Genomic DNA, 27,507 nt, shown 5'->3' with positions numbered 1-27,507 from the left:
CTTTACTTGTGTTTTTTTTTTCTTTCTTTCCTTTTCTTTTTTTTTTTTTTTTGTTTTTGTTTTTGTTTTTGTTTTTCGAGACAGGATTTCTCTGTGGTTTTGGAGCCTGTCCTGGAACTTGTAGACCAGGCTGGTCTCGAACTCACAGAGATCCGCCTGCCTCTGCCTCCTGAGTGCTGGGATTAAAGGCGTGCCACCACTGCCCAGCTACTTGTGTTTTCTTAGGGGTTGGCAGTGTGGCTTCCTCAGTTTGCATGCTCTCTAAGCAAGCTTGGTCCACCCCATCTGGACCTTTGGAGCTGCCGTTTGCAATGTAACATAAACAGGCACCTTGCACAAGAAGTACAATCATGGAGCCCTGGATGCCAGCTTTCTGAAGTCCGTTTACCTGACCACCCTCTGTCCTTTGTTGGCCTGAGAACCCTGGAGTACAGAGGGCTAGATAAAACACAGCCGTCATTGTCACGGAAGAGCTTCCCTTGCAGCTGATCTCACCCCCAGATACCATCCGAGCACCTTTAGAACAGGGACAGCCGGAGGCAGGGTGAGACGGAAGTCAGTAAGAAATGCATCTGGCTGGACAACAGATTCAGCATTTAATAGGCTACCTGGAGAAGGAGAGGAATGATGATGAAGTTGCTGATACTAAATCTGGTTGTATGGGCAAACTGGGTAAAGAAAAGGTCGTAACCACAGGTGATGCTAAAACCTATTGATACTGGTTGCCGGTCTTCTGTATATTAATGGTGAGGAAGACTTGGGTAGCCATTCGTCCTCAGTAGGTGTCAGGTAAGGGAGTCGTAAGCAACCACAGTTGCTTCTCAGTGATGGGTCTCCGTAAGCAAAAACGCTTTCCAGTAAATTCATAACTTATCACCAGACAGCTTACTTATTCCTTCAGTGAACATTCCTACCCTATCGCCATATAACCTTGCATCCTAGGAAATCCGCAGTACAACGGAAGAACCCTTTGGAACCCAAATCTGATTACACACAAACACACACACACACACACACCATGGTCCTATAAAAGAATCTGCTTAAAATAAACAAGAAGAGAAAAAATAAGGCTCTGAAATCCCTTAATGAGGTAAACTGCTAAGCAAAGAGATGCTTCTCTAGAAATAAAAGGAGAAATAAGCCAACATATTAAATAATCCAAACAGCTTACATGATGCTTAGGAATTTCTGCTCTGACTGCTGGAAACAGAGAGTCATTGATAGATTTGAGTAAGCAAGCGCATAAACAGCCCTGCTTCAGGAGTGCCCACTAGGTTGCTAGCCCTTAGGATGAGGGGGGTGGGAGGAGCTTGGCCTTAGCAAAGGGCGTGGGGAGTCTTCTAACCATTGAGGGGTATTTGATTACTACCAAGGAGGCCTGACCATGAAGAGCCCCCATCTGTGCGGCACCCTGAAGGACTCATCCTTCTGGGCTGGGCTAGCTTGGAAGGAGGAGGAGGGAGAGCAATGAGTCAGTGGTCATCAGGATGACCGAGCCAGTGGTGGAGTCACTGAGACAGATGGGAATGTGGAAGGCAGGAGAGCTTGGGGACTGGGCACAAACTCAAGTGGCTCCAGGGGCCAGGCAGGTGTAAAGGCTGGAAGACAGGTGGGGGGTAGGGGGCTCCAGATTAGAAGGCTCCTCTCTAAAGGGAGCTAATGTGTCTTAGCTCTCGCAGTCCTGGCTATGTGAGAACACGCTTGTGGTATAACCAGAGCTTCCATTTCATAGGAGATGACAGAAATACAGATTCCTAACGGAGAAATATCTTAATTCTTTAATATTAGCTGCTATTTTTTTTTTGAAAAAAAAATGATATGTTACACACGCACATCTGTAGGCCAGATTTGGTAGGCTAGCTATCAGGTTATGTCCTGAGATACAGAAAAGGTCAGAGTTCAAAGTTCATAAACAAACTGCCATGGTGAAGCATAAGTGACTTTAAGCAGAATCAGTAACTAAAATACTACCCATAATGTTTTTTGCCAGCTATATGACTATCCCTACCCTTTAAGCCTATATATGGATTCGAATGTATGCAGGAAGTTTAATCTAATCTTCAAATTGTTAACGCACAAGACTTTGAGTGCTCGCTGTGTGCTGAGTACACAGAAGTCAAGGAATTCCAGCGAAGTGGAGGAAAACATGCCCTCCTGAAGGCACATGCCTCGAGTTTTTGAACAACCTGGGAAACTGTTCTCTGTGTGATGGCAGAAATGACAGAGCACACCTAAATCCCGGATTCTCTGCTCAAATCTCTTGCATTTAGCAAGGCTGGCAAGCGTGTGTGTGTGTGTGTGTGTGTGTGTGTGTGTGTGTGTGTGTGTGTCTGAACTTGAATTTGTAACTAGAAATATAACTTCCTGGGCAGTGGTTACAAAGCTGCATCTTTCTCGCCCTAGGGTATCCTAACCTCAGCGTAGGAGAGGAGACGTCTGGGCTTCAGGGACCTCAGACCCTGGCTAGGAGAGATGGGAGTGGCCAAAAAAAAAAGGCTCTGTATGTCAGGTTTCTGGAAACCCAGTCCTTGTTAATGTCACTATCCTTGTATGTGTTTGCGGAGGAGAAAGGCAGGCACTGAAATAGAAAGTGTCAGAACTGGGATGACAAGGAGGATAACTTCGTGAGCACCCATCCCGCGCCCTCTCTGACGAGTCCGGCGGGCGCCGCCTCCTGCGCCTTGCAAAGAGCCGGGCTGGCGGCAGGAAGCGGGCGGGAGGCAGCCGGTCCTCGCGAGGCCGATTTCCTCCGGGGCGGCCCTGGGCGATCTCTGGACTCGCAGACCCGCCTCGGTCGAGCACGATCTCTCCCCCAGCCCCGCGCCACTCAACCCACCCACTTACTTCCTTCGATCGCGCGCGCGCTCATACACACACACACACACACACACACACACACACACACACAGAGCTGCCAAAAATTTCCAACCTCCGCCCCCCTCCTGAGCTGACTTCCTTCCAGCGCTTCCTGAGCTGGACGATCCTGGGATTTGTAAGACAGGAAAAAAGGGACGGCGCGAGGGCGGGCGAGGGGACGGGATGCTTGCTGTTCGCGGTCCCCCAGCGGTCTGAAGAGAGAACGCGGGCCTAGGGCGGAGCACACTCACAGCCCCGGGGCGGTCCCCTCGCCGCCGCGCCCCGGCCCCTGTTCCTCGCAAGACTCAGCGGAGAAGCGCGGGGGAGACGGCGCGGGAGCCCGATGAGGGAGGTGACACCCGCCCGGGGCGGTGCACGACCCGATCTGCTCTCCCATGCCGACCCGCGGCGCGGCTCTGCCCCGGTGACCCGACCCCGAAACCCTCGTCAGCGGTGCGGAGCAGAGAGCGGAGACGGAGGGTCAGCCTCTGTGGGACTAACTCATGAAGAACAAGGGTGCCAAGCAGAAGCTGAAACGAAAGGGAGCCGCCAGTGCGTTTGGATGTGACCTGACAGAGTATCTGGAGAGCTCGGGACAGGATGGTAATGTACCCCCTCCCCCTTTTTTGTTTAAGAGCGGTGGATTCTCTAGGGGTATGCTGGATGCCGTTCACAAGTTAATGTGTTCCAGGCTCGTGCGCTCACTGTACTTTAAAAAAAAAAGTACACGGTACTTAAGAACAACCCTGCCACCCCGACGTTCAGGAGCCGTGTCTGTCCTTCCGACGTGTCATAGGAGTGGTTGAGTGGGGTGTAGCTGTGGCAGTGGAGGCTCTGATCTTAAACTTCGGGTGTTGGGAGAGAAAGATGGGGCGGGGGGCGGTGACTGACGCGTGGAGCGGTCATGGGTAGGTTTCTCTGGTGGTGCCACTGTGACCATCTTAAATGTCCCTCCTGTACTGTCCTGTTTCACTCGCCCACATCCTTTCTTTATTAATGTGGTAGAAGGCAGGGTGATGGGAGTGGGGTGGGGGATCCTGGCCGGGGGAGTGGTCGCACCAACGTTCTCTATATTTCTGAGTTGATGCCAAATGTATCGTACCTCCCTCAACTCTGCCCCCCCCCACCAGACCCTTTACCTCCTCTTGGCTTTCAGATTAGCATTTGGTGTGTCATGGAAAAAGTTTTCTGTAAAGAGGTCAGAGGGCCTCGGCTTTAAAATAGTTTGGACTGTAAAGAAAAGTCAAAGTCAGCTTGGAAAAAGAAAAAGAGGAGCCAGCAGAGACAATTTAAATATTTGTTGGGTGAGGGAGAATGAAAACTACCCTAGCTGGGCAGTGGTGGCGCGGGTGCCTTTAATCCCAGCACTCCGGAGGCAGATGCAGGTGGTCTCTGTGAGTTCGAGACCAGCCTGGTCTACAGAGCTAGTTCCTGGCAGGCTCCAAAAAAGCCACAGAGAAACCCTGTCTCAAAAAAAAAAAAAAAAAAACCAACTATCTACGCTACAGTAAAAGTTCTTAATATTAGGAAAGTTGGGGAAATTGAGCATTAAATGACTCCTTTTGTAGCGCTGACTGATTCCACACTTAGCCATGACATTAAAAAGCTTTGGAAACTTCAGAGAAAGAGAAAAGAGCCCACTCCGTGTTTACGGAGAGATAGGCACAACAAAAGAAAGCTTAGGGCCAGGCAACTGGACAGAGGAGTTCTTCCTCCAGGAGAACTAGTCCCCAAAACAACTTGGTTTGTCTGTATCAAGCAGGCATCCCAGAAACAGTGCAGGGCTTTTGTTTCATTTCCCCTTTTTGAAGACTCAGCAGCCCTAGCAATTTGCAGTGGTGTGATATTCCTGTGGTATTCGGGAGTCCGGAGTCTGCTGTGTCATTAGGACAAATGGCTTAGTATTTTAGAGCTTGGAGGAACCGCTGGTTTCAAAACCGCCTCTGAACCGGAGGCATAACTGAAGTCAATTCATTGAATTCTCCACAACACTCTGGAGAGGTCGTTTTGAAATAAAATTACTTAAGCTGAGCTTTCCTGAGCTTGACAGAAGCCCAAGGACACATCTTAACCACTGTGGCCTGAAATAAGGAATGAAATATTTGTCTCCACTTGTTTGGCAGGGGTCCTCATGTTAACCTGTAGGGACACTGGGCATGCTCCTGGGATGCCACCTCCTGTCGTGTGGGTGTTGTTCTGAGACACACACACATGCACACACGCTGTGAGAGTTGTATAAGGGCCCTGCGAGCCACGCCCCAGTCTTAAAAAGTCACAGGTTAAGGAATAACCTGAAAACCCTAGGGCTCTGGGAGAGAACTTCAGAAGCACCCTTAGGCAGCTCCTCTCTCAAACCTGTTTTTGTATTCTGGACTTCTGTGTGCTTCGTATGGGAAAGGAGAAAGGGAACTGATGCTCAGGAGAAAAAATGGAGGGCTGGAACTCCGTGCTCTCTCCATCCTGCGAGGGAGAGAGGAGGTTCCGAGAAGAGTAGAGGCCCAAGGCTCGTCACCACAAAGGATGGAGAGGATCCAGACCTCTTTCTGGCTCTCTCTTTAATGATCCCTGCCCCCAGATTGAAAGCGAACAGCCCAGCCACAAATGAGCAACCGTTTAAGACTGTCCACACCTGAAAAGAGTTTGGTTCTGAGGTGGAAGGCAGCTGGCACTCTTGATCCCACACTGTCGTACGATGTGGAAATTAGCCACGAATAATAAGCAGCTAATATAAATGAGACTAAATAGAACTTGTGCCTCAAGACAGCCAAAAGTCATTGCTCTCCTTGTGTGTGTGTGTGTGTGTGTGTGTGTCTCTATGTGTGTGTGTATGTGTGTGTATCTATGTATGTGTGTGTGCATGTGTGTAAGATGATGAAAGAATTAATAAATGTTTTTTTTCCTAAAACAATGCAGAGACATGTATTAGTTAATAGGCAAGGCCCGGATTTTGATCCAGGTGAGGAAGGGCTGAGCAGGGCACTACCCCTTTGTCCATGACCTTGGAAGAGCATCTCAGAATGTTGGAGGTGGTAAATCAGAGTGGTAACCAGGAACCAGGAAGCTGGAAAAAGCCTTTCAATAATCATGTCATGGTCATTGAACTTTGGGGTTAAAGGACGGGGCTCTAGATCTAGGTAGAAATGGAAGGGAAGTGGGTTTCAGTTTGGGAGCACAAGAATATAGAGGAAGAGCGGAGACATAAAAAACCAAGAGCTCCTGTGTTGCCACGGGGAGCAAAGTCGCAGACTGGAGTGGAGGGCAAAGCTGGTGACCACTAGCTGAGCCTGGCGCTCTGGATAGGGGAAGCTGCAGTGAGTGAGCGCTCGCTCCAGGGAGACAGAGAGAAGCGGAGCACAAAAGGGACGGCTGTGAGCTACTTCTCTAGTTCAAGTCTAGCCTGGCTACCTCTGCCCGGACAAATCAGACAGGGTAGAGTGAAAAGCAACCTCTTTTTTTTTTTCAGCCTAGCGTGAGTATTACTCATGGGCAGCTATCACGCTTAATCTTTGGGAGGTTGATGAAAGCTGAGCTCCCTTTCCTTAGAAACATGCACATTGAACACGCAGTTGCAGGTAGCCACGTGGACGGTGGGTTCACACCCTGCTGGGACCATCCCCAGCAGCACAGAAGCCTGGTGTGACAACTTCCCACTTCTCCCTTCCACCCCCAGTGTTGTGGATCAAAGCAGGGGATTCCCCAAAGGTAGTCAAGTATTCTAACCCTGAGCTACACCCCCAGCCTCTGGCCACTTTTCTGTCTCCTGCCTGATAAGCAGGCCACAGCAGGCCATAAGGTGACTGCTGGGAACGTTTTTTTTCACTTACCCATAGGCAGAATGACTCTGCCCCAATCTGAAGTTCGTCCCCTGAGAACCAGCTAATTCTCTCAAATTCTCTCTTCCTATCTCGGATCACCTCCCTACTGCTGATGTAAGGAGTCTACTTCTCTCTTTCTTCTTTTTGATCGTTAAATGTGGAGGTCTTTTATGATGTGTTGAAATCCATCAGATTATTGTTACCCATGGCACTAGGGCTTGAGTGAAGCCCAGAGATCTGGAATGTGGGTCATGGTCATTTGCTATCACTCCCTTACGAGCCAAGTAATCTGGGTCTTCTAACATCTTGGGGGTGATGGGTCCAGGGGCCAGGTGCTAGGATTGAAACCGTCTTATCCTCTGGGCTGGCCACACTTTAAGAGCTAAGACTTCCTTGCCTTTCTGACCCATCATTATTCTTTTTACCTACTCCTTGGTGGAAAAGGAGACTGATCTCACCTAGTGCCTTAATGGCAGGCAAATGATGGTGACAGATTTTTTAACCAGCTAGAAAGTCCTTTAAAATGTTGAAGATACTGCACATAGCACACAACTGTCGTCCCCGCACTTGGGAGATTGAGGCAGGAGGATCAAGAGTTTAAAACCAGCCTGGGCTACATTGTCAGATCCTCTTTTCATCTCTCAAAGGGAAAAAAAAATAGGAGTGCAGGGGCCCATGTGAGACCAACTAAATCAAAACCTCTCCGAGATGGTTTTGGTACGTGGACGGGGTGGAGAAGCCATATGCTGCGCTTAGTTTGTAGGCCATGTTCCCTGCATAACTAGAGTCCCCTCTGGATGTTCCATAAAAAGTGTGAACCTTTTCATTGCTGAAGAATTCTTCCCATCCTTATCAGGATGAAAATGTGTGGATTAATATAAAACAAAGATTTATAGGTATAACGTCAATTTAGTTTGAGAGGCGACGGAGGTTCAGAACAAACCGCTGGCCCACGCCAATGTAATGCTGCCCTTGCTCGGAACTTGCTAGTGTTTCGAGGGATGAGGGTGAGCAGTGGGAACGTCAGTTGTCACTTCTTTTCATTTCGTTTCTGAAGCTAAAATAGTTCCCTCGCTTGGTTTATTCATTTCCTTTATTTATTAATCCAATAAACAGAACTCTATCCCAGCCATGTCTTTGGATGCAGTGGGGAAGAAAGATGGGCTTTGGCTATAAGAAACGCATATCTCGGGGATGTGAACCAGCCAACCTTCAGGCACCTGTTGACTTTGAAGAGGCGGTTGTAGAAGATGTGAAAGTTTCGGTCTCCCATGAAACAGACAAGATACTGTACAGACATAAACAGAGCAAGGTCTTAAGCAAAGGAGGCGAATACTTTTCTGTTGAAGATTTAGTGCTGAGTGGAGACAGGGACAGCATCTAGGCAGCTTAATCCTTGTCTGGGGCATCATTTGCTCACCTTCCCCAGCTAATTCCTCGCCAAGTGTGTCTCGGCTATAGAAAGTTCTAGAAGTGTTCCCTAATCCAAGTTAGGGGACTTGGCTGGTGCTTGCACTAAGACTGCTGGAACTCTCCTGCCTAGAGTCTCAGCTTTGCTTGTTCTCAGATGACTGACCCTGGAGAGAGTTGCTTCCTGCCTCTGGGTCTCAGTTTCCCCTCTTGTGAAATAGAGGTAACAGGACAGATGTGAAAACACATGGGTTAATATGGGTAAAACACCTGTCTGAGGACCCACATCTGTCACTAGCAAAACAGCCTGGATTTACCCTCCCACAACCACCAAGACTGAATGAGGCTTCCGTGAAGTGAGGGCGGTTGTCAATCACCCAGAAGGAAAGGAAGCAGGATTTTTTGGCACACTAGTGGGGAGTCCAGTTGCTGAGAAGAACCTTCAGCACACAGGCATAGAAAGGAAAAACGTCATCCTGAAACAAACGTGCATCAGTAGATTTGAGAGCCGGGGTAGGCTCAAAGATCTCAAGTTAGAGACCAGCCTGGGCTATACAGCAAGTTTTTTTAAAGGCCAGAGATAGCCAGTTCCTTCTAGGCCTCAGAAAACTGAAAGAGAAGCCTGATTCTAGTTGGGGACATTGTGAAGACAGAACAGCGGCCTGAGGGGCATGAGCGTAGAGAGGCATCCCCACTTCAGAATGCCAGAGTGGAACTGGAAGAGGCAAGAGAGGGGTAAAGGCATGAAGCCCAGAGCGTACTGCCCGGCCAACCCTCAGGCCAGCCTGGTCGGCTTTGTTTCTGGGTATAACAAACAACCCACACAGAGAATGGAAACAGCTACTTCCACCTACCACATGGCTGCCTTCTGCAGGCTCTTCAGACCTCTGCCAAGAGCTCCTTGACCACAGGAACAGCCCTCGCCTCACTTCTCCCATGTCAACCCCTGGCTGCCTCCCAGGTGCCTCCCAGCTCCAGGAAGTCCCAGTGCCATTGCCTCTAAGGAAGCCCACTCCCTCCTCCCCAGCCCCCACCTGGAGTCAGAGACCCATCTGCAGGACAGGGGAGAGCTGTGGCTCCCTCCTAGACTGGCGCAGCAGAAAACAGACAGAGAAGGAGCACACCCTACCCGTACAGAAACGAGCTCCCCACACCATCCAGACCGCAGCGTTGGATGCCTCTGTCTGTCCTCCCCGTGATGGCGGGTTTGAGGCCAGTCAGCGCTGTACGGCCTGGCCTCCGTGGGGCAGCTCTGAAAGCTTTCTTGTGAGGGAGGGAAACAGTGAGAATTCCAGAGTTTGGTTGACGAAGACAGTTCTCAAGCACTTGCTGGGACAGTTTGTTCCCAGGGATGGCCTCCTTACCAAACAGCTTTCCTGGGATTCGATGCCTGCCTTGTGTGGCTCTGAGCAGTGGGTGGAAGAAGTGGGTGGGACTAAGTTCCAAGACTCAGGCTGGGCATGGGAACCTTTCACCACCACCCACTCTGCCACTGGATATTGTAGCTAATGTTTCTGGAAGAAAGTAGTGATAAAACCACCTGGTCAGGGCTTCCTATTGCTCATTCCCTCCAGAGCAGACTGCCCACGCTGAGCTGCCTGTCTTCTCTGGCCCAAGGGTCTCAGGATCCCACTTCCTTCTTGCGGTTCCTACAGGCCAGTCTCGGAGTCAGGGATATGGAATGAGTTCTTTCCCCCACATATTGTGCGCCGCACATTTAAATCAAATGCAGCATCCCCCTTACCCTGTGGTCCCCCCCTCCTGCTTCTCCGACTCTTCAAATTAATCTTATTAGTGCATGTGCCGACCAGTCCTCTTAAGTATTTCTCCCAAGGCTCCAACACAAAGGTTGAACTGATCTTGGCCCCTCTCTCTTCCAAAAGGCTGGCCTCAAGTACTATGGAAGGCGGGGCCCCAGCCTGCTGGGACTCTAGGAGCCAGGCCCCTGTTGGACTGCTCTTGCCTGGAAGCAACCTTAGATAAAGGTTAAGAGAAGGAACTCTCCTCCACTGGAAAAAGCCTGCTGGCTACAGTTTGCTAGGTGGTTGGAGGGGGAGGGGTGGGGAGGTTTCTTGGAAAGAGGGAAGGGACCCAGTGTGAAGGCCGTGGTCCAAACCAGACCATACTGCTATTGTTATCATTAGCAGGAGTGACCGTCAATATTGTTTTTGTTTTTTTTTTGTTTTGTTTTTGTTTTTGTGCCAGCCGCTTTGTTCACACCAAGGAGTATTTTCAACCTCTTTAAAAATTGACATCTTCACATCCACCCTTTCTACAAAGGAGAACTGAGTTCTGAGAGGTTAAATTATTCACCAAGATTATCCAGATCAGAAACGTAAGCTTTAAACCCAGCTCTCTAAGACACCCAAGGACACAGTCTGGAATCTCATATCTCCCAGAAGAGAATAATTCATAATTTTTACTTAACCTATTTTGTTCCTCACAAAACCTAAATATTTTGCCTTTTCTCCCAGCCCGACCCAGAGACAGTCATAACAATTGGGGAGTGAGAAGTGCTTTGTCCCCTGCAAGCCGGTTTGTGAACAGTGTGTGCCTGCGTTTGAGCAAACACGCACTCACATCTATCCAAACCCACCAGTTCTCAGTCCTCCTTGGTCCTTCCTTCCCCACTGTAGCCGCAAGCCGCCTCTTCCTTCTGGAAATACCCGTGGCCTTAGACAGTCAGAGGCCCCCAGTTCCTTCTCCCTTCTGCCCACCGTTCTGTGTTGTTCCTGGCTGTATATGTATCTCTGGGATCCTGTGGTAGGCGCATGATCGTTGCTTGGTGTCTATCTGGGATCTCTCTTCCTATCCGGGAAGTGGGTATTGGAGCCCTTTTAGGTGGCTGGTGACAAGGACTCCAAGTCTCTTTCATGGTCCCATGGGGGGTTTGTAGCCAGACCCGGATAGAAAACAACCCAGACTTTGCACGGAACTCTGCAGAAGCTGCCTTTTGCCACCTCACTCCTTGGTGTGAACCAATTGAGTTTCTGAGATCGAATCGTTGGCACTTTCTGTTCTGGCTCAAGCTTGGCTGGTACGTCATGCTCTGGTACCACACCCATGGTTTGATGCTGGCCCAGGATGCCTTCGGAGGGCAGAGGGTTGAGTGCTACTCAATGCCTGTGAAAAGCAGCCATATACCAGCTCACACTCTTACAGATGCCAGAACACATCTGGAAACAGCTGGCAGAGAAATAAGTCCACTAGGTTTGGGAAAGGGCCTCTGCAGAAACTCGTGTGATATCTCTTCCCCTGGAGAAGAGATATTTATGATTTTACTTCATGTTTTGTTCTGTTTTTTTGAAGACAACTTTTAGTGTGTGTGGAGGCGGGGGGGGGGTCAGTACTGAGTATGGGACCCATGACCTTGCTCTTGCCAGGCAAGCACAGTAGCACCGACCTCCACCTCCAGCCTCATCATAGACTTTTCATCAGAAACAACCTTGGTGGGATCAAAAGACAAGAAATCGACTTTTACAAATTATAAAGAAGAGTGAAGTGAGGGCTGTAGAGAAGGTTTAAGCAAGGGATGCTAACACCTGTGGCAGCTGACTGACAGCCACTGGACAGAGGGTTATTTGTAGCTGGCAAAGTCAATAAAACCAAGATCCCTGACTGTAAGGAACAGCAGAGGAACTGGGAGAGGGATGGCTGGAGTCGAGAGGCAGGAAACTAGGAGGCTTTGCCTGATCCTTGGGGTTGGTCACAGCCTCTGCTGCCTCTGGGGAAGTTTGAACTCTGGAAAGGCCGCTAAGAGATGGGGAAGAAAGAAGTGTGTCTCCAGGGCAGAAGAAAGATTCCACCATTAGGTGCACACACAGCAGCTGCAAGGATAAGAACAGCCTCTGGTCTGCCTGGCTGGGCCTCTACCTGTTTCTGACTGGGCCCAGAAAAATAAAGCCTTTTACAGAAAGATAAGGCTTCCCCCCCCTTAAAAAAAATGTTAACTGTGCAGGTCCTGGTAGCACCTACCAATAATTCTAATGCTCAGGATGCTGAGGGAGGAAAGCTTGTAGTTTTGAGGCCAGACCAGACTCTATCCTGAGTTTGAAGGCAGCTAGGAAGCCAGCCAGAGCTACATAGCAAGATCTGTCAAAAGAAAGGAGGAGGAGAAGATGACAAACAAGCAACTAGGAAGTAAGAAAAGCAAAGGGAGGAAGGAAAGAAAGAAGGGAACAGGATAACAGAAATAAAGAGAAGAGTCCTGAGGAGACAGCTCTATCACACTGTGCAAACAGAAGGACCCAGGTTTAATCCTCAGAACCCATGTTTTGTTTTTAAAAAAAAAAAAGAAAAGAAAAAAGAAAAAAAGAAAGAAAGAAAGAAAGGAAGGAAGGAAGGAAGGAAGGAAGGAAGAAAGAAAGAAGCCAGGCATGGCTCCATGTGGATCCCTATGGCTCATTGGCTAGCCAGCCCAGCCTACTTGGTGAGTTCCAGGCAGGTGATAGACCCCCTCTAAAAACAAGATGGCCAGCCCCTGAAGAGGAACTCACGAGGTTCTCTGGCTTCCACACAGTGTCCACACACGTACCCGTGCACCTGCACAAACACACGCATGTACACACACGCTCAGAGAAAGAGAAGATACTGCCCACCCAGATTTTGTTCCTTTCTGTTTTAATTATTATTGTGTGTGTGTGCATGTAGCGGTCAGAAGACAACTTGTGGAAGTTGGTTCCCCCCTTCCACAGCGGAACCTGCTGATTCAATTCAGGTTGTCAGGATTGCACAGCAATCCTTTCCCCCATTTTAAAAAATAACTTAAAAAAATTTTTTTTGAGACATGGTCTTACTAACCCCAGAAGACCGAATATTAACCTTGCTGGTCTCTGCTGCCCAAGTACTAGAATAAAAGGTGTTTGCCAACACACATGGCTAACTGGGTTTCTTAGGTCTATAGCTATAAGGCATAAAAATGTTCAACCTCAACCTCATCTGTCTCTGTTTGATGGGCGAGGAGCAACTCTGATAGTCACTTGTCAGGGTCACCTGGCTGGAAAGCGGAAGGAGCAGGACTCCAACCATATCTGATGGACACTCGGTTTCTCCCAGTGGCTTTGTCTGCTAGGGTCCCAGATAGCCATGGCTTTGCTGGCAGTGGGCTATGCAGAGTTTCATTTTCACGTGTGTTGCTAGACTAGCTTCGGTGGGGTCTGAAGTAGTTTCTAAAACCCTGGGAACAGAGTTCCCACTCCTGGTTTTTCCAAGAAAAGATTCCTAGGTAGGTTCCCAAAGGCAACATTGGAAGCAGTGCGATCCGCCATTACCCAAAGTAGCCCCTCCCACCACTTCTTAGCCATCTGTTTCCTGTATGCCGAGTATCACTGGGAAACAATGATGTCAATCCTTCCATAGAACTCGACACCTCCCTGTTGGCCCCTCCCCTTCAATGCATATTTTTGTTCCTCTTTCTGGCTTTTGTCTTGCCCTTCACTTCGGGACTCGTCGTTTGGCATCAGTTGTTGGCTTTCTTAATAAGCTCTGGCTGTTTGAGCTTCGGTGTGGCCTGCAATGCGCACATGTCTCTTTGGGTCCATACTTGGAAAACCCTTTGTTGTTTGGCTGATGGCTAGAATGTGGGCTTTGGTGTTTATGGAGAAGGGTACTTTTCCTTTTTGGAGAAAGCAGTGTTAAATGCAAGACTCTAAAGTAAGCTCGGGGCCAACCGTGGAACCCTGCCTGGGGCCCCAGTGGAGCGGCTTGAAAACTGTAATGACCTGGGTACCGGGCCTACAGCTTAAGGTCAGGAAAATACACCTATGACGTCATCTGTGAGCATCCTGTATTCCCCCATCTGAAGCGGGACTTCTAAATGAAGCAGAGACCCCACCTCCCTTTCCTTTATGCCCTTACAGACGTTTTGGCTCCAGAATGAAAGGGATAGAGTCCCCAGGGAGAGTATGAGTTTTGAAATATGAATCAAAAAAACTTCTAAGCCACAATGAGAAAAATACAGTTCTTTCAGATTTAATTTAAAGACTGGCAAAGTGGTGCTCGCCTTTGATAGCAGCACGTGGAAGGCAAAGGCTCTGTCTCCTCTGTCTCCGTGAGTTCAAGGTCAGCATGGTCTATGTAGTGAGTTCCAGTGTGGTCAGGACTACATAAAGAGACTCTGTCTCCAGAAAAAAAAAATTATTTTCAAAATTATTGTTTAACTTCCACGTGTGCATTTATGGATCTCTTGTAAAAAAAAAAAAGTGAACATAGAATAGAGGTTTAAATGGCCAATAGCTGTGGCCTGCAAATCTCAGGTGTGGCCACAGTGAGTAGGCAGCTGGGAGAAGCTGGTAAGAGAAATCACGTGACTTGATAATCCTCAAATTTTCTTTGCTATTGCCCCCAATGTCAACGGGAGACATGAATTATTACTTTCTAAGTCAGATAAGAAAAAAAATCTTTTAAAATTTTTATGGGAACAGAGTGTCTGGAGTTGTTGAGTTTTGTGTCTGACTTTATTTTGGAGGAAGCCTGTCAGTTTGCTTTCCTATGACGTCAGACTTTTCCTCTGGGTCATTTTCAAGCGTGAAGGAACCAGGGCTGCCTTAGTGGACTCCGGGAGATGTGAGCGACTGTATGGTGTCAGGAAGCCATACCCAGGTTCAGCCTCGTCACTCGGAATGTGATTCCAGAGCTGTGGAAGTCGAGAGCGCTGAGAACAAACACTGCTTTTTTTTTTTATTCTCTTAGATACACAAAATTATTGACTTCTATGGTTGGCTGCATTAAAAGGCCAGCTTTAAGAATCTTATCTGTTGGTAAACATAGCTGGGACGGGATCCTGGCAAACTTTTCAAGGCTCACATTTCTTTAATAATCTCCCAAGGAAACGAGTCTTAAAACAAAACCCGAAGTGGGGGCCTGTGTTGTGGTGGAAGTTTTCAATTACAGGGACAGCCATGCTTGTATCTGGGCTTCAGAGGGTAAAATCTGAACAGAAAGCCTGCGTTGCATCCATCTTTGATGGAACAGGAGAGCAAGAGGCCCTTCACACGTGCCTGTCTGTCTGCCCCACAATGTCAAGTTGGGCTGAGCTCCGGATAATGGTGAAGTGGCTGCAGGAACAGACCTGCACTCTGGCAGATAACAGACTTTCCCGGCAAGTGGTCTGTATGTTTTCTGGGCTTTGAGAGGGGGACACTCCCTCCAGGTGATGTAGGCAGCCATGGGCTGTGAATGTTGCAGGTGACCAGCATTGCCCAGGGTGCTGATTGTCGTGAGCAAGTAAAGCGGCGTCACACACTGCACCACGGAGGCCTTCCTGCCTGCAGCCCCTCCTGCTCGTTTCCTGTCGCTGCCATAACCACTTTACCACGGGCTTAGCAACATAACATAAATCTAGAGCGCTACTTCCCAGGTCTGGAAGTCCAGCACGTGTGTCACCACATGCCAGCAGTGTGTTCCTTTCTAGGGAACTGGCAGAGAATCCATTTCCTTACCTCTGCACCTTCTAGAAGCGCCTCTCACTCCTTAGCTTCTAGATCCTTCTTTAAAGGCAATGACACTTAGCCTTCTGACCGTTCTTGCAGTCACAGCTCCTCTTCCCACAGCGGGGAAGACCCAGGGGATTTGACTTGGCCTGTCTCTAGGACGCTATCTCCACCTCCAGATCTTAAGCGCAGCTTACAAAGATTCCAGGCATTAAAGCTGAAAGCATAACACTGAGTAGATTCTTGCCCCCAACCAGCTTGGAGATCTTGGCCAACTCCAACAACTGGTAACTGGATGATGGTAATTCAAGGTCTAATCTGTTAGAAGATACCCTTCCCTTCCATGGTGGATTTCTGAAAACAAAAAACCCTGTTACGGTCTGTGTCTGTGAAGAGCTAGACAGTCTGCTGGATGTTGTGTCTGCACTGTGTACCTCACATGCTGCCTGATAAGGCTCTGCTCTGCTAGAGGTGTGGGATGACGGCTTCTGTTTATGGAGACGCTGCCACTCAGCAGGCCTTGCAGCGTTGACTCATGGGTCTCTGGAAGCAGCTCTGGGAGGCAGGTATTATGATGTCATTGGCATATAATGACTGCACACATTTATGGAGTACAGTGTGATATTGCAGTACAGTGAGTAACGAGCAGATCAGGGTATGTGGCAGGTCTATCGCCTCAAAGACTGATTAGTTCCTGTTTTAGAAGCATTTAAAAAGAGTTGTATTAGCTCTTTGAAGCCTGGAATCTACTGTCAATAGCAATACCCAACTGTACTATTGAACACTAAGTTAGTCCTAACCAGCTACACCACTAAGTATTAACTGTACTACTGAACACTAAGTTAGTTCTAACCAGCTACACCACTGAGTATTAACCATCCTTTCTCAGTCACATCTCACCCGGGCGCTGGGAAGCACAATTATCCTCTCTGCTTCTATGAAATCAGCTTCTTTAGCTTTCCACATCTGAGAATAAGTGGCATTTATTTGTCTTTCTCTACCTGATACATTTTACATTGTTCCCCAGGCATATCCATATTGCAAAAATGGCAGGATTTTCTTTTTAGTGGCCAAATGCTATTGGTATTCCTCTGTGTGTGTGTGTGTGTGTGTGTGAGAGAGAGAGAGAGAGAGAGAGAGAGACAGAGACAGAGACAGAGACAGAGAGAGATCCATCAACAGATGAATGACACACATACATTTACATATACACACAAACATATATATGGCATTCATCTATATGACACTCTATCTTGATTATTATGAACAGTGTTTCAAGAAATGTAGAACTGTAGAAATCTCTCCTATGTACCGATTTTCTTTTCTTTGGATATAAACTCAGAAGTGGGAGCACTGGATCATATGGTAATTCCATTCCTAGTCCTCTGAGAAACATCCATACTACTTTCCATAATGACTATCCTAATAATTTTCGATCCCACCAATGTTCTGAGACTTCCCCTATCTCTGTATACCCACTAGTGTTTGTTAGTTTTGATTGTTTGATGGCCGTCTTTCTAAGTAGGGTGAAAGGATAGCTTGTGTGGCTTCGATTCATATTCATCTGAATTGTTGAAAACTGTTCCATACACTTTTAGTTACTTGCATCTCTTCTTTTGAGATGCAGATAATCAGATTTTTGTGCTTATTTTGTTGTTGTTTGAGACAGGGTGTCATGTAGCCTTGAACTCATCGTGTAACCAGGGAGGATCTTCGACTTGTGGTCCTCTTGCCTCTACCTCCTGAATGCTAGCGTTACAGAGGTATATCTTCATGTCCAGGTTATTCATTGTGGGGACTTGAACCCAGCGCCTCTCGAGTGGTAGGAAAACACTACCATCTGAGCTATATCAGCAGCCCTGGGATATGTTCTAATAGGAGGGTTTTGTTGCTGAGATTTTGCAGTGCCTTGTGTGTTCTGGATATTAATCCCTTTTCAAATGAGAGGTTTGCAAATGTTTTCTCCCATTCTGCAAGTCGCCTCTCCCCGTGTTGAACACTCCCTTAGCTGAGATTTCTTCAAGCTTTTGCCTCTGGATTCTGTGCTTTTGGGGTCCTGTCTGAGAAAGCCTTGCCCAAACTAGTGTCCTGAGACATTTCCTCTGTGGTTTCCCTTCTCGTTGTTTCATGATTTGGGGCCTTACATTTGTCTCCAGTCCATCTTGAGGAGATTTATTATGAGGTGATTTATTTATTATGGGTGTGGTTTCATTGTTACACATTATGCATCTAGTTTTCCCAGCACCGCTGATGTAAGAGACTGGCTGTATGGTCTCGGTGCCTTTGTAAAGACTTAGCTGGCTTTCAGCCTCTTGGCTTGTTTCTGGAATCCTCATTCTGTCCTGCCTGGTTTATTTTCTTTATTTATGTCAAACACGCTGCGTTGGTCAATATAGCTCAGTAATATGGTTGGATATAATAATGAAAAGTAGATATTATTAATAACTTTTCTCTTTAGGCCCTGAGCATGCTAGGTGAGCTCTCTATCACTGAGCTATACCAGCGGTTGTTTTTAATTATGGCAAACTATGCATAACATAAAATGTGGCATTTTTACCATTTTAAGTATACGGTTCGGCAATAGTGAGCACATTTGCATTCTTGCACAATTGTCACCATGTCCATCTTCTGATTACCTCACCTTCCCTAACTGAGCCCTGTCCCCATTAAATGCTAAGTCCCTGGTCTCCCCTCCCACAGACCCAGAATCTCAGATCTAGTTTCCGTCTCCAGGGATATGACTTCAAGGATCGCACAGGCATGGGAGGGAAGAATTTGTTCCTTTGTGGCTGGGTTATTTCATTTATAATGCAACCGTTTTTCAATGAGAAAAGGAAGGCTCAGAGAAGTGATCCGGTCTTGGCGAATCCAAGTTTAAAGCGAAGTCCATCCCACTCCGTCTGACTGTATCATCCATTCTTAACTTACCCAAACAGAGGCGAGCTTCACCTGACAGGCAGCTCCAGGAGAGCCAACAACAGTGGGGAACTCAATGTCCTACCCTTTGGGCAGCCCAGGTTCAGGCCACACGGCCACAAGAACAAACTGATACCACAAATGGTACTTGAATAGTCCCAGCACTCAGAGGCTGAGGCGGGAAGATTTCAAGGTCGAGGCTAAGGTGAACTAGTATAGCAGATTCCAGGCCAGCTTGTCTGTAGCAGGAGACCCTGCCTGGGGAGAACTGGTTAGACTAGACTTGGGAGGAACTCCAGGAGAACAGTCAGAGATAGCGAAAGAACATCCCAGGACCACCAGGTAGTATACAGAAAAGGAGATTCTCCAGTGCTCTTAACCAGGTGACTCACCAGGTCAGGAGGCCTGGCCTTGGCAACAGGGTTTGAGGAACTTCACTTAGGGAGACTCCAGTTGTATAATGCCTTGAAGGCTCCAAGGCGCTGAGACTTCCCAATGAGAGCTTCCCAATGAGAGCTTCATTCTTCCCAACACAACTTAGATTTAAAGAGACAGCTCTTTAGAGCTGAAAAAAATACCTCTGAAGGACAGACAGAAAGACAGACAGTTGGATGGATAGGGTGGGATTGGTTGTCTGGAATGTCTTAAAATCCAGCCAGGCAGAAAGTGGTAGATGAAAGAACCTGGCGTGGAGAATCCAAACTCCCCACCTCTGCCTCTAGCCCCCAGCATTCCTGTCCATTCTAACCCCAGCACAGCCCAGCTGGGCACTCATTCCCACTCCCAAGGTCCCTGTCCTTGCATAGACCTCCACTACCCCTCACCTCCATCAACTGTCAGAACTCCCTAAGTTATTTCCTTCCTTGAGTCAAAGCAAATGAGTTCCATGCAGACTGGGACCATTGACTCCTGCTCTGCATTCGGCCTGTAGGGTCAGCTTCTTCCCTGAGGCTCTAAGGCAGAAGAGTCAAATCTATGTCCAGCTTCTAGATGCCATCCCTATGCCTTGACTTGTGGCCCCCAATGTATCATTCGTGTTCACCCCCTGCCTCTCTTCTCAAGTCTGCATCTCCCACCTCTATTATAAAGACCTCATGGTCACAGTAAAAACCACTCAGGTGATCCAAGCGAACTTCAGCATCTCAAGATCAAGATCTTTAACTTGGTCACGTGTGCGAGGTCCCTTTCGCCATATAAGGAAGCAGTCACAGATTCCAGGAATAAGGATGTAGATCTCTTTGGGGGAGGGGGAGAATTACTCAACCAACCACAGTCTTTTTTTTCCTCCTAGCACATATGGTCAGTTCAAGGATAACAGTACTGGGTATTATAGGTGCAGGATGGACATCAAATGCCACCAACATTTATGAAACTCTTACCACGCATCAACCACTGAGTCAGAAGGAACAAAGGAACGGACAAGCATTTTCTGTCCTCAAGGAAGAATCCCTATCTCATTCAAAAGACAGACTTGTCCCAAGCTGATCTTCGTACACATCCCAGTAGGAAGTGGATAACATCAGTTCTGACTCAGAGGAGTGGAATTCTGCAAGATGAGTGGGCTCTCTCCCTGAAGGGGAGATAGTCTAGATTAAAGGCATCGGCTACACAAAGGCATAGAGGTATAACACAGTCAAGCCAGATCCACATTCTCAGGAGGGCACCAGGGAGAGGGTACTTCCTTTCATGGGCAGTGCTTTCAGGAACAGGTTCTGACTGCATGAGCAACTCCTCCAGGGAGAAGGGAATGGTCAGGACAAAACTGTCTCTGTCAACTCTAGTGGTAAAGGAAGAATCTCAAAAGACCCACACTCTAAAGCCACCATGTCCTTTTTGTGGTTTCTGTCATTTCTGTTGAGAAAACACTGTCCCCAGTCAAGGGATGAATTTCTTTCAGTTAGAGGGAAATTGAGATCTACCCCAAGCAACTATAAATCAGAGTTTCAAAGTTTGTCCCATTTATTTATCACCTTAGGAAGTGTTCTTTTGCTCTGTCTTGTGGATGACAATCAGAAGGATGTTTAATATTTCAAATCCAAGTTTCCTCGGAGGTAAAAAGCTGTGTGACGTTTCCCGCCATCTGCTTCCTGGTCATGCTCTATTCCTGCCCACCTCCTTGCCTTCCAGTGCTTTTAGCAACTTTTGTCATCTGTTCATAAGCAGATATTATATCACTGTCATTTCTGACTCTACCCTCTTCCACTCAGATAGCTGTCCACACATCAAAGCAGTGTCCTTCCCCCGTCCCTGTCTTTGTCTCATGGGGGACTTCAGATTTCCTTGGAAGTGGACCTCTCAGTCCAGCGCCCCAACTCCTCCTCTAGAACTACAAGAATGGAAAGTAATTTAAGTTTTACTTTGCCAGAGGGCAAGTATCCTGTGTTATTAAAAAACAGCCCAGGCAGGACTGAGATGGGGCACCATGGTCACCAGGGCCTGGTAGGCTGCGTTCACTCTAGAATCTCATTGCATCTTTACCAGAACAGCTCCTGCTTCGTACGTTTCACTTCCATCCCATGTTTCATGTGTCTGGTTCCCCAGATTATTCCAATTTAGGACCTTTAAGATGTGGGCCCAGTGGCAGATCCTAAAGCCAGCTGAAGGTGTTTTCCCTCAAGGCATCATGGCTCTTTTGCTTCCTGCCTCTTAGTGTGATTTGATCTCTTCCTCTCATGCAAAATCCTATTATCACATTATAAGGTCCTTACCAAGGCTGAGTCATTGCCAGCACCATGGCCATGAACTATGGCCAAAATGGTCAGCGAGCCTGGGGTGTTTCATTGTGGTAAAACAAAGACCAATACAGCTCCTTTGGTAACTTTTTGTAACTCTCTTGGATTCTGAGTGAATGTTAAACTCTTGGTGTTTTAGGGTTTCTATTGCTGTGATAAATACCATGACCAAAAGCTACTTGGGAGGCATTGTTTTAGCTTGCATGTTTCAATTGCAGGTCATTGTGAAGGGCAGCCAGGGCAGGAACTCAAGGTAGAACCTGGAAGTAGGAACTGGAGTAGATGCCACAGAGAAGCATCGCTCACTGGCTTGCTCCCCATGGCTTGTGCATCCTGCCTTCTTAGAGCATCCAGGACCACCTGCCCAGATGTGGGAGCTGGATCTCCCCACCCAGGACCACCTGCCCAGATGTGGGAGCTGGGTCTCTCCACCCAGGACCACCTGCCCAGATGTGGGAGCTGGGTCCCCCCACATCAATCACCGGTAAAAAAAAATGCACCACAGACCTGCCACAGGCCAATCTTATGGAAGCATGTTCTCATTTAAGGGTTCCTCTTCACGGATACGTCTTTAACTTGTGTCCTGTTGACATAAAACTAGCCAACATATAGGAGAAAAAAAATCAGGATACTGTTTTAAAGAGAAATGAATAACTGCTACCGGTGAAAGTCATCATTTTCCTCCTGTAAAATTACAAAAGTAATTGGGGGGAAAATGAGAAGAATCAGAAAATATAAAGTTCCATCTCACAAGGCTGTCACTCTGTTGGTCAATTACCGGTCTGGGCTGGTTTGTCTATACTACTCTTACCAAGCCAAACTTTTTGCATGATGGAACAGCTCCCTATATTCTGTCTAATGTAGCAGTCACCATCACATATGCGTATTGAGTCCTGAATGGTGCTGTGCTACTGAGGGAATGAAGTTTTGGCTCTCACTCATTTAAATGCACAGAGCACTGTGGCTCCTTGCCCTTGTGCTGTGTCGAGGCACTGATGTTGTCCTTTTCTTCACCAAAAAGTTATAGGATGCTTTTCTTAGTCGGGGTTTCTGTTGCTGCAATGAAACACTGTGACCAAAAATCAAGTTGGGAAGGGAAGGTTTCGTTTGACTTGTACTTCCATATCGCAGCTCATCCTCAAAAGAAGTCAGGACAGGAACTCAAAGAGGGCAGGATCCTGGAGGCAGGAGTGGATGCATAGGCCAGGGAGGGATTCTGCTTCCTTGCTCAGCCTGCTTTCTTGTAGAATTCAGGACCACCAGCCGTGGGATAGCAGTACCCACCATGGACTGGGCCTTCCCCCATCAATCACTAATCAAGAAAATACTTTACAACCCTGCCTATAGCCAGATCTTATGGAAGCATTTTATCAAATGAGATTCCCTTCCCTCAGATGACTATAGCTTGTGTCAAGTTTACATAAAACTGTTCAGCACAGATGCATATGTTTTTAAAGATGCTGATTTCAAATAATAGTAAGTCTTGGAGAGCTGCTCATGTTTACAATCCTGAGTTCATATTATTTGTTTTTAACTGCGTGGAATTCTGTTGCACAGTTTTTTTTTTAAAATATTTCAAGTACCACATTCCTGTTGTTGAAAACATAAAGGATCTTAAAGTGTATGGCAAAAAAAAAAAAAACACTCTCCCTCTCATCCCTGCCCATAGCTTTCCTGTTCCTCTCCCTAAATGCAAGGACTGTTGATTTTTTGGAAATATTTCCATGGGTGCCCTGCATATATGTGCAAGCAAATATAGTTTAGTAAAAATATCACCATGTGTTTATCGAGTTATGTGTGGATCACTGTTTTATAAATGCCCTTAGGCTACCTCTCATTGATTAAACATGAATAAATAGATCATTTATTGAACATGTTGTGTGATCCACGCATCATTCATGTAAGTAGTTTCTATAAGCTTTAGTTTATTGGATATTAATGCTGTTTCACTTTGCCTAGGATGAGGGTAAAACTTGCTAGCCATATGCTTCGAATTATTCAAACTTGCTTTTCAGGATTTGTGAGAGGTGTTATCTGGTCAGTGGGTTCTCTGTCAACTAGAGTCTAAGGCAAAAGATCAAGGCAGAGGCTGAGAAACAGCTAGAAGCTGTTTGACCCGATTCCCATATCCACGGTATCTGGATCATACTAGTTATCTGAACTAGTCTGGCCCCAACCACAGGGACCCAGCCAGAGTGACAGACGTGTCAGCTCAAACTGGACAAGTACACTAAAGTCGGACAGTCTGTCTTTGCAGAAATTACAACCAGAGTGGGTTTTAATAAGACATCATAAAATGGCTGCGCACCTAGATTCTTATATGGGCAAAATGAGAGTGCCTGAACAGACAGTACTACTAAGCCCTTCAATGGCTTCCTGACATGCTCAGAAGAGACCCCTGACTCCATCTACAGCAGACACGTTAGCCCTTCACTCTCAAACACTGTCTCCTCAGCAGCCTCAGTGGACACTGCCTCCCACCTGAACAGTAGTCTTAGCCACATGGGAACAACCACGGGTGTGCCAAGTACCATGTTCCTCCCACAGCCTTCTTTGTCCCCTCACCAAGCCTCTAGACCTCAGCTTGGATGTCTGTAATGCCTTCTCTCGCTGCTCTAAGAAGGAATATCCTGTCCGTGTTTTCCCTTTTACCCCCACACTTCACTAACATGGCTGTCAGCATTTCCTAACACTGCCTAGATATAAACATGCTCGTTCAAACCTGCCCCTACCTCATCCTATACCCTAAAGATGATCTTGGGTCAATTCCAGGATTCCAGAAGCCATGTGTCCTGAGTCATGACCTGATCCAAAATACTTACAGAAATGCTTATAAATATTGGTTGGACGAGTGGCTGGACCCAGGAAAAGGCCATCCTGGGTTAGTCCTGTGTGTCAGTTAGGTGATGGTGGAGGTGTCTGTGTGGACATTCTGCGTGTGTGCATGCATCTGTATGTCTGTGTATATCCCCGTGGAAATTGGAGGTTGGGGAGGAAGCCATGGTGAAACACAGGCTGAGTCCTTTTCAGCATCGGTCATCTTACCTTAGGTGGGTTTGCACTTCTGAATCTTCATTTCTCCTGTGGCTCAACCTGAAAACAGTACTTAGAAGGTTGAGTGGGGAAGACTGAGACTTCAAGGCCATTGTAGGATACATACTGAGACTCTATGCTCACCTCTCATAAACGAGTAACTAAAAAGAGGGTGGAAAACTAGATGATATAGGCTAGATGCAAGACTTGGGCTTCCGAAACAGGGAACAAGATCCACAGTTAGCCTATACTTTAGACTTGGGCTCAGGAAGCGCTCACTGGCCCCAAAGGTTGTACTTACTTCTGTGCTGTGAGTGTGATGCCTCCTGCAAACATTACTGTGGGAGTTAGCAGAGTCGCTTTCCCTAGCATAACCGTGCACAGGCCTCTGTCTCCCCCTGCCTTGCCAGCTCCAGCTGTCTGCTGCCAGCTGCACTTCTTCAGGGCCGTGAAGTGTAGCATCAGGTGTGCAGCCAGTGCTTCTGGGGGACCCCTGCTTACACTGTCCTGGGGTTACCCTGTGCCAAGACAAACACAGACCCAAGTGAATGAGAAGCTAACGTGGCACTTTGTAGAGCTGAACGAATCCCAGCAAATTGCTATCCAAGCCTCTCCTTTAACTTGAGGCCAACCTGAGGCCCTGGAGGGTGAAGTCACTCGCTCGAGAAGAAGCAGCTGCTTTTTTGGCTGCCTGTTGGTGTTGGCCAGAAATAAGAGGTCAGCGATGTGCTCATGAGCGCCAGGGTCTCAGGAGACCGAGCGTCAGACTGTGGTACCTTCTGATGGAAAGAAAGAGTTCTCAGCCTACCTCACAGCTTGAGAAAAAAAAAAGTCCTTTTGTAATATAGCTAGTTACAAATATGACACATTTAATGGAATATCCCAAAACACAGCATGTGTTTTAAAAAGGTAAAAAAAAAAAAAAAGCTTGCAAGCAGCCTATATAGTGTAATTCTGTTTTTTTGTTTTATTTTAACCAAATACTTAGAGATATCTACATCAACATTACCAATACGTTCCTTTGGATGGATGTTTCTCTCTTCTGTGTACATTGATGTGTTTGTGTGGCCTGTGGATTTTCTGTTGCTGCTGCTATCCCCAGGAACACGCATAATGAAAACTCCAAGAAAAGTTGTTTTCATTTTATCAAAACATACTTATCCCTAACATAGAAAGAAATGTGTGTTGTGTATGTACCAAGGGGTGTGTGTGATCATGTTTGAGGAGGGCAGAGAAGGACATCAGGTGTCCTCTGCCATCTCTCTCCACCTTATTCCCTTGAGATGGGCCTCGTGGTGAAGCTGGAGCTGGTCATTAGGCAGGCGGCCATCAAGCTGCAGTATCGTCCATCCGTCTTCATTCCCATCCCCCACTGCTGTCACAGTTAGTGGTTCAGGTGGGCGCTAGAGGATCCAAACTCAGGTTCTAATTACTTGCATAGCAAGCGCGCTTACTCAATTAGCCGTCATCTCCCAACCCAAAATTAGTGCAGCTTTCTCTGTTCTGAGATGAGCGCTGCCGTTTGCAGCAATGCTCCTCAGGGAAGCCCTCGTCTATAAAAAGCCAAAGCCCAATTTTGAACGCCTATTTTTAAAAAAAAAAATGATTAAATTTCCATGTGACTCTACAAAGTCGTGTCCCTTTGAACTTAGCCGCAGAGAACAGATCCTCTCAGGTACACTTGCCAAGTTCAAGTTCTGAAGACAAGACCCTGGCCTGGGATGACTCCACAGAGACCCAGTGTCCCCTCTGCCTGTTCTGAGGCCCTTCCTAAGGCACCAGTCTGATCCATGGTCCCTAGAGCCATTGTCTGGGACTCCTGGTAGAGCAGCCTCAGGACTTTTGCCAGGGCATCCTCACATCCCTAATGAGGGGAGAAAGGAGCTTTGGGTTGAGGTTGCACAGAAGCTGGGTTAGCTGGCTGCTCTGGTCAATAGCCAGCTGCTGACATTAATAAGAGACTTGCACAATGCCTACAGAATGTGGGACAGATTGGATTGGATGGGATCTGTAAATGTGAGGTCCAAGTTAATAGAAGACTAGAGAGCCTGCCAGCATGTTGGGGTAGGAGGAACAGAAGAGTAAGCCTTTGCATGTGACTAAGTGCTTGCTCTGAACCTCATTTGTTCTTCTAAAATCTGTGACGTAGGCAAGGCAGGTAATTATGAGACTTAGTGTACAAAGAGGACACCCATTCCCCAAGGACCCGGCGCTGCCAATACCAAATCTGTGCCCTAGATTCACCCTAGGAAGTGAGGTCTATTTATGCTGTGCGCACATTTAAAACTCTTGTAGGAATCCGAAAGCCTGTACACTAGTCCCATGACATTGAAGGATTCTTTCCCTAAATCTCAGCCCCAGCTTCCTCGTTTGCAAAATGAGATAATGATAGCTTGCTTCAGGAGGTCACAGGATCTGGCAAGATAAAGGCACAAAACTGAATACCGTGTCGTGAAAACCTTGAGTTGCTAAAGGACTATGAAACGCGAACAGTTTCTTCAGTGGCCGGGTGGAGGGAGATGTTTGGGGGTATGATTTTCTCCATGCAGAAATGTTATTTTAAGACTGGATAAACTTAATACAGCTCACAGCAATCCAATACCCCCCAGCCATTTCACTAGGAAGCCAAACCTTCTATTTTCACACCCCTTGCTCTGGTTAGGGCAGACTCAGCTCTGAAGAGAAATAATCAGGTTTCCAAGAAAGCGTGGAATTCTTGGCCTGCTGCCTTTAGGCTTGGCAACCCCTGGCTCGCAGTGGGCTCTAGTCAGGAGCTTGGAGGGAGTTGGCACTGTGGGGCCCTGCTCTAATCTTAAGAAATTGGTTTTGCCTGTTTATGTTGAGAGATATTAAGAGCAAGTAATTTTATTTCTGAGCTAAGCTAGGGCCACTAGAGGTGCCTGGTGGGAGGGCTTGGGGCTCCTCAGCCTGATTTGGCGGGAGAGCTCTGTTTGTCAGTGCTCTTTGTTTAAGGCCTTGGAAACATACATCCGAACAAGGTATTATATGCTTTCCGTTAGGTGGTTTGGAGATCACATCCTGGCTCTTTAAACAGGCAAATCAGACGCAAAACTTCTTTTTGTGTGATGGTCACCTAGCCAGCCAGCCACCTCACCTCCCAGCCCTTCCTGGTTTTCCTCTGCTCACCTTTTTAGTAACTCCTTCTGGGGGGTCTCTCAGACTCAGGGTTACACCCTACAACCTCTCTTCCAGACACACAGAATCAATGGTTGTGGGGGGGGGGAAGAATGAAAGAACGGAAGGAAGGAAGGAAGGGAGGGAGGGAGGGAGGGAGGGAGGGAGGGAGGGAGGGAG

The 27,507-nt window shown here is 47.4% G+C and overlaps 1 protein-coding gene across 2 annotated transcripts in view; it reads left to right on the top strand.

The window, feature by feature from the left end:
• The first annotated feature begins 2,575 nt into the window (after positions 1–2,575).
• Arhgap31 (Rho GTPase activating protein 31) overlaps positions 2,576–27,507 on the top strand; it is a 109,774-nt gene continuing 84,842 nt past the window's right edge. Inside the window, exon 1 of one of the 2 annotated variants that reach the window (XM_050148953.1) lies at positions 2,576–3,459. In XM_050148953.1, coding sequence (XP_050004910.1) covers positions 3,360–3,459 — 100 coding nt within the window. In that variant the 5' untranslated portion in view covers positions 2,576–3,359. The remainder of the gene's footprint in view (positions 3,460–27,507) is intronic. The other variant, XM_050148954.1, reaches the window with a different exon arrangement.

The sequence above is a fragment of the Alexandromys fortis genome, unplaced genomic scaffold, assembly GCF_014885135.2.
Source record: "Alexandromys fortis isolate MF-2015 unplaced genomic scaffold, M_Fortis_MF-2015_v1.1 scaffold_4, whole genome shotgun sequence".
NCBI classification, from domain to species: Eukaryota; Metazoa; Chordata; class Mammalia; order Rodentia; family Cricetidae; genus Alexandromys; species Alexandromys fortis.
This window is presented reverse-complemented; position numbering and strand designations above follow the sequence as displayed.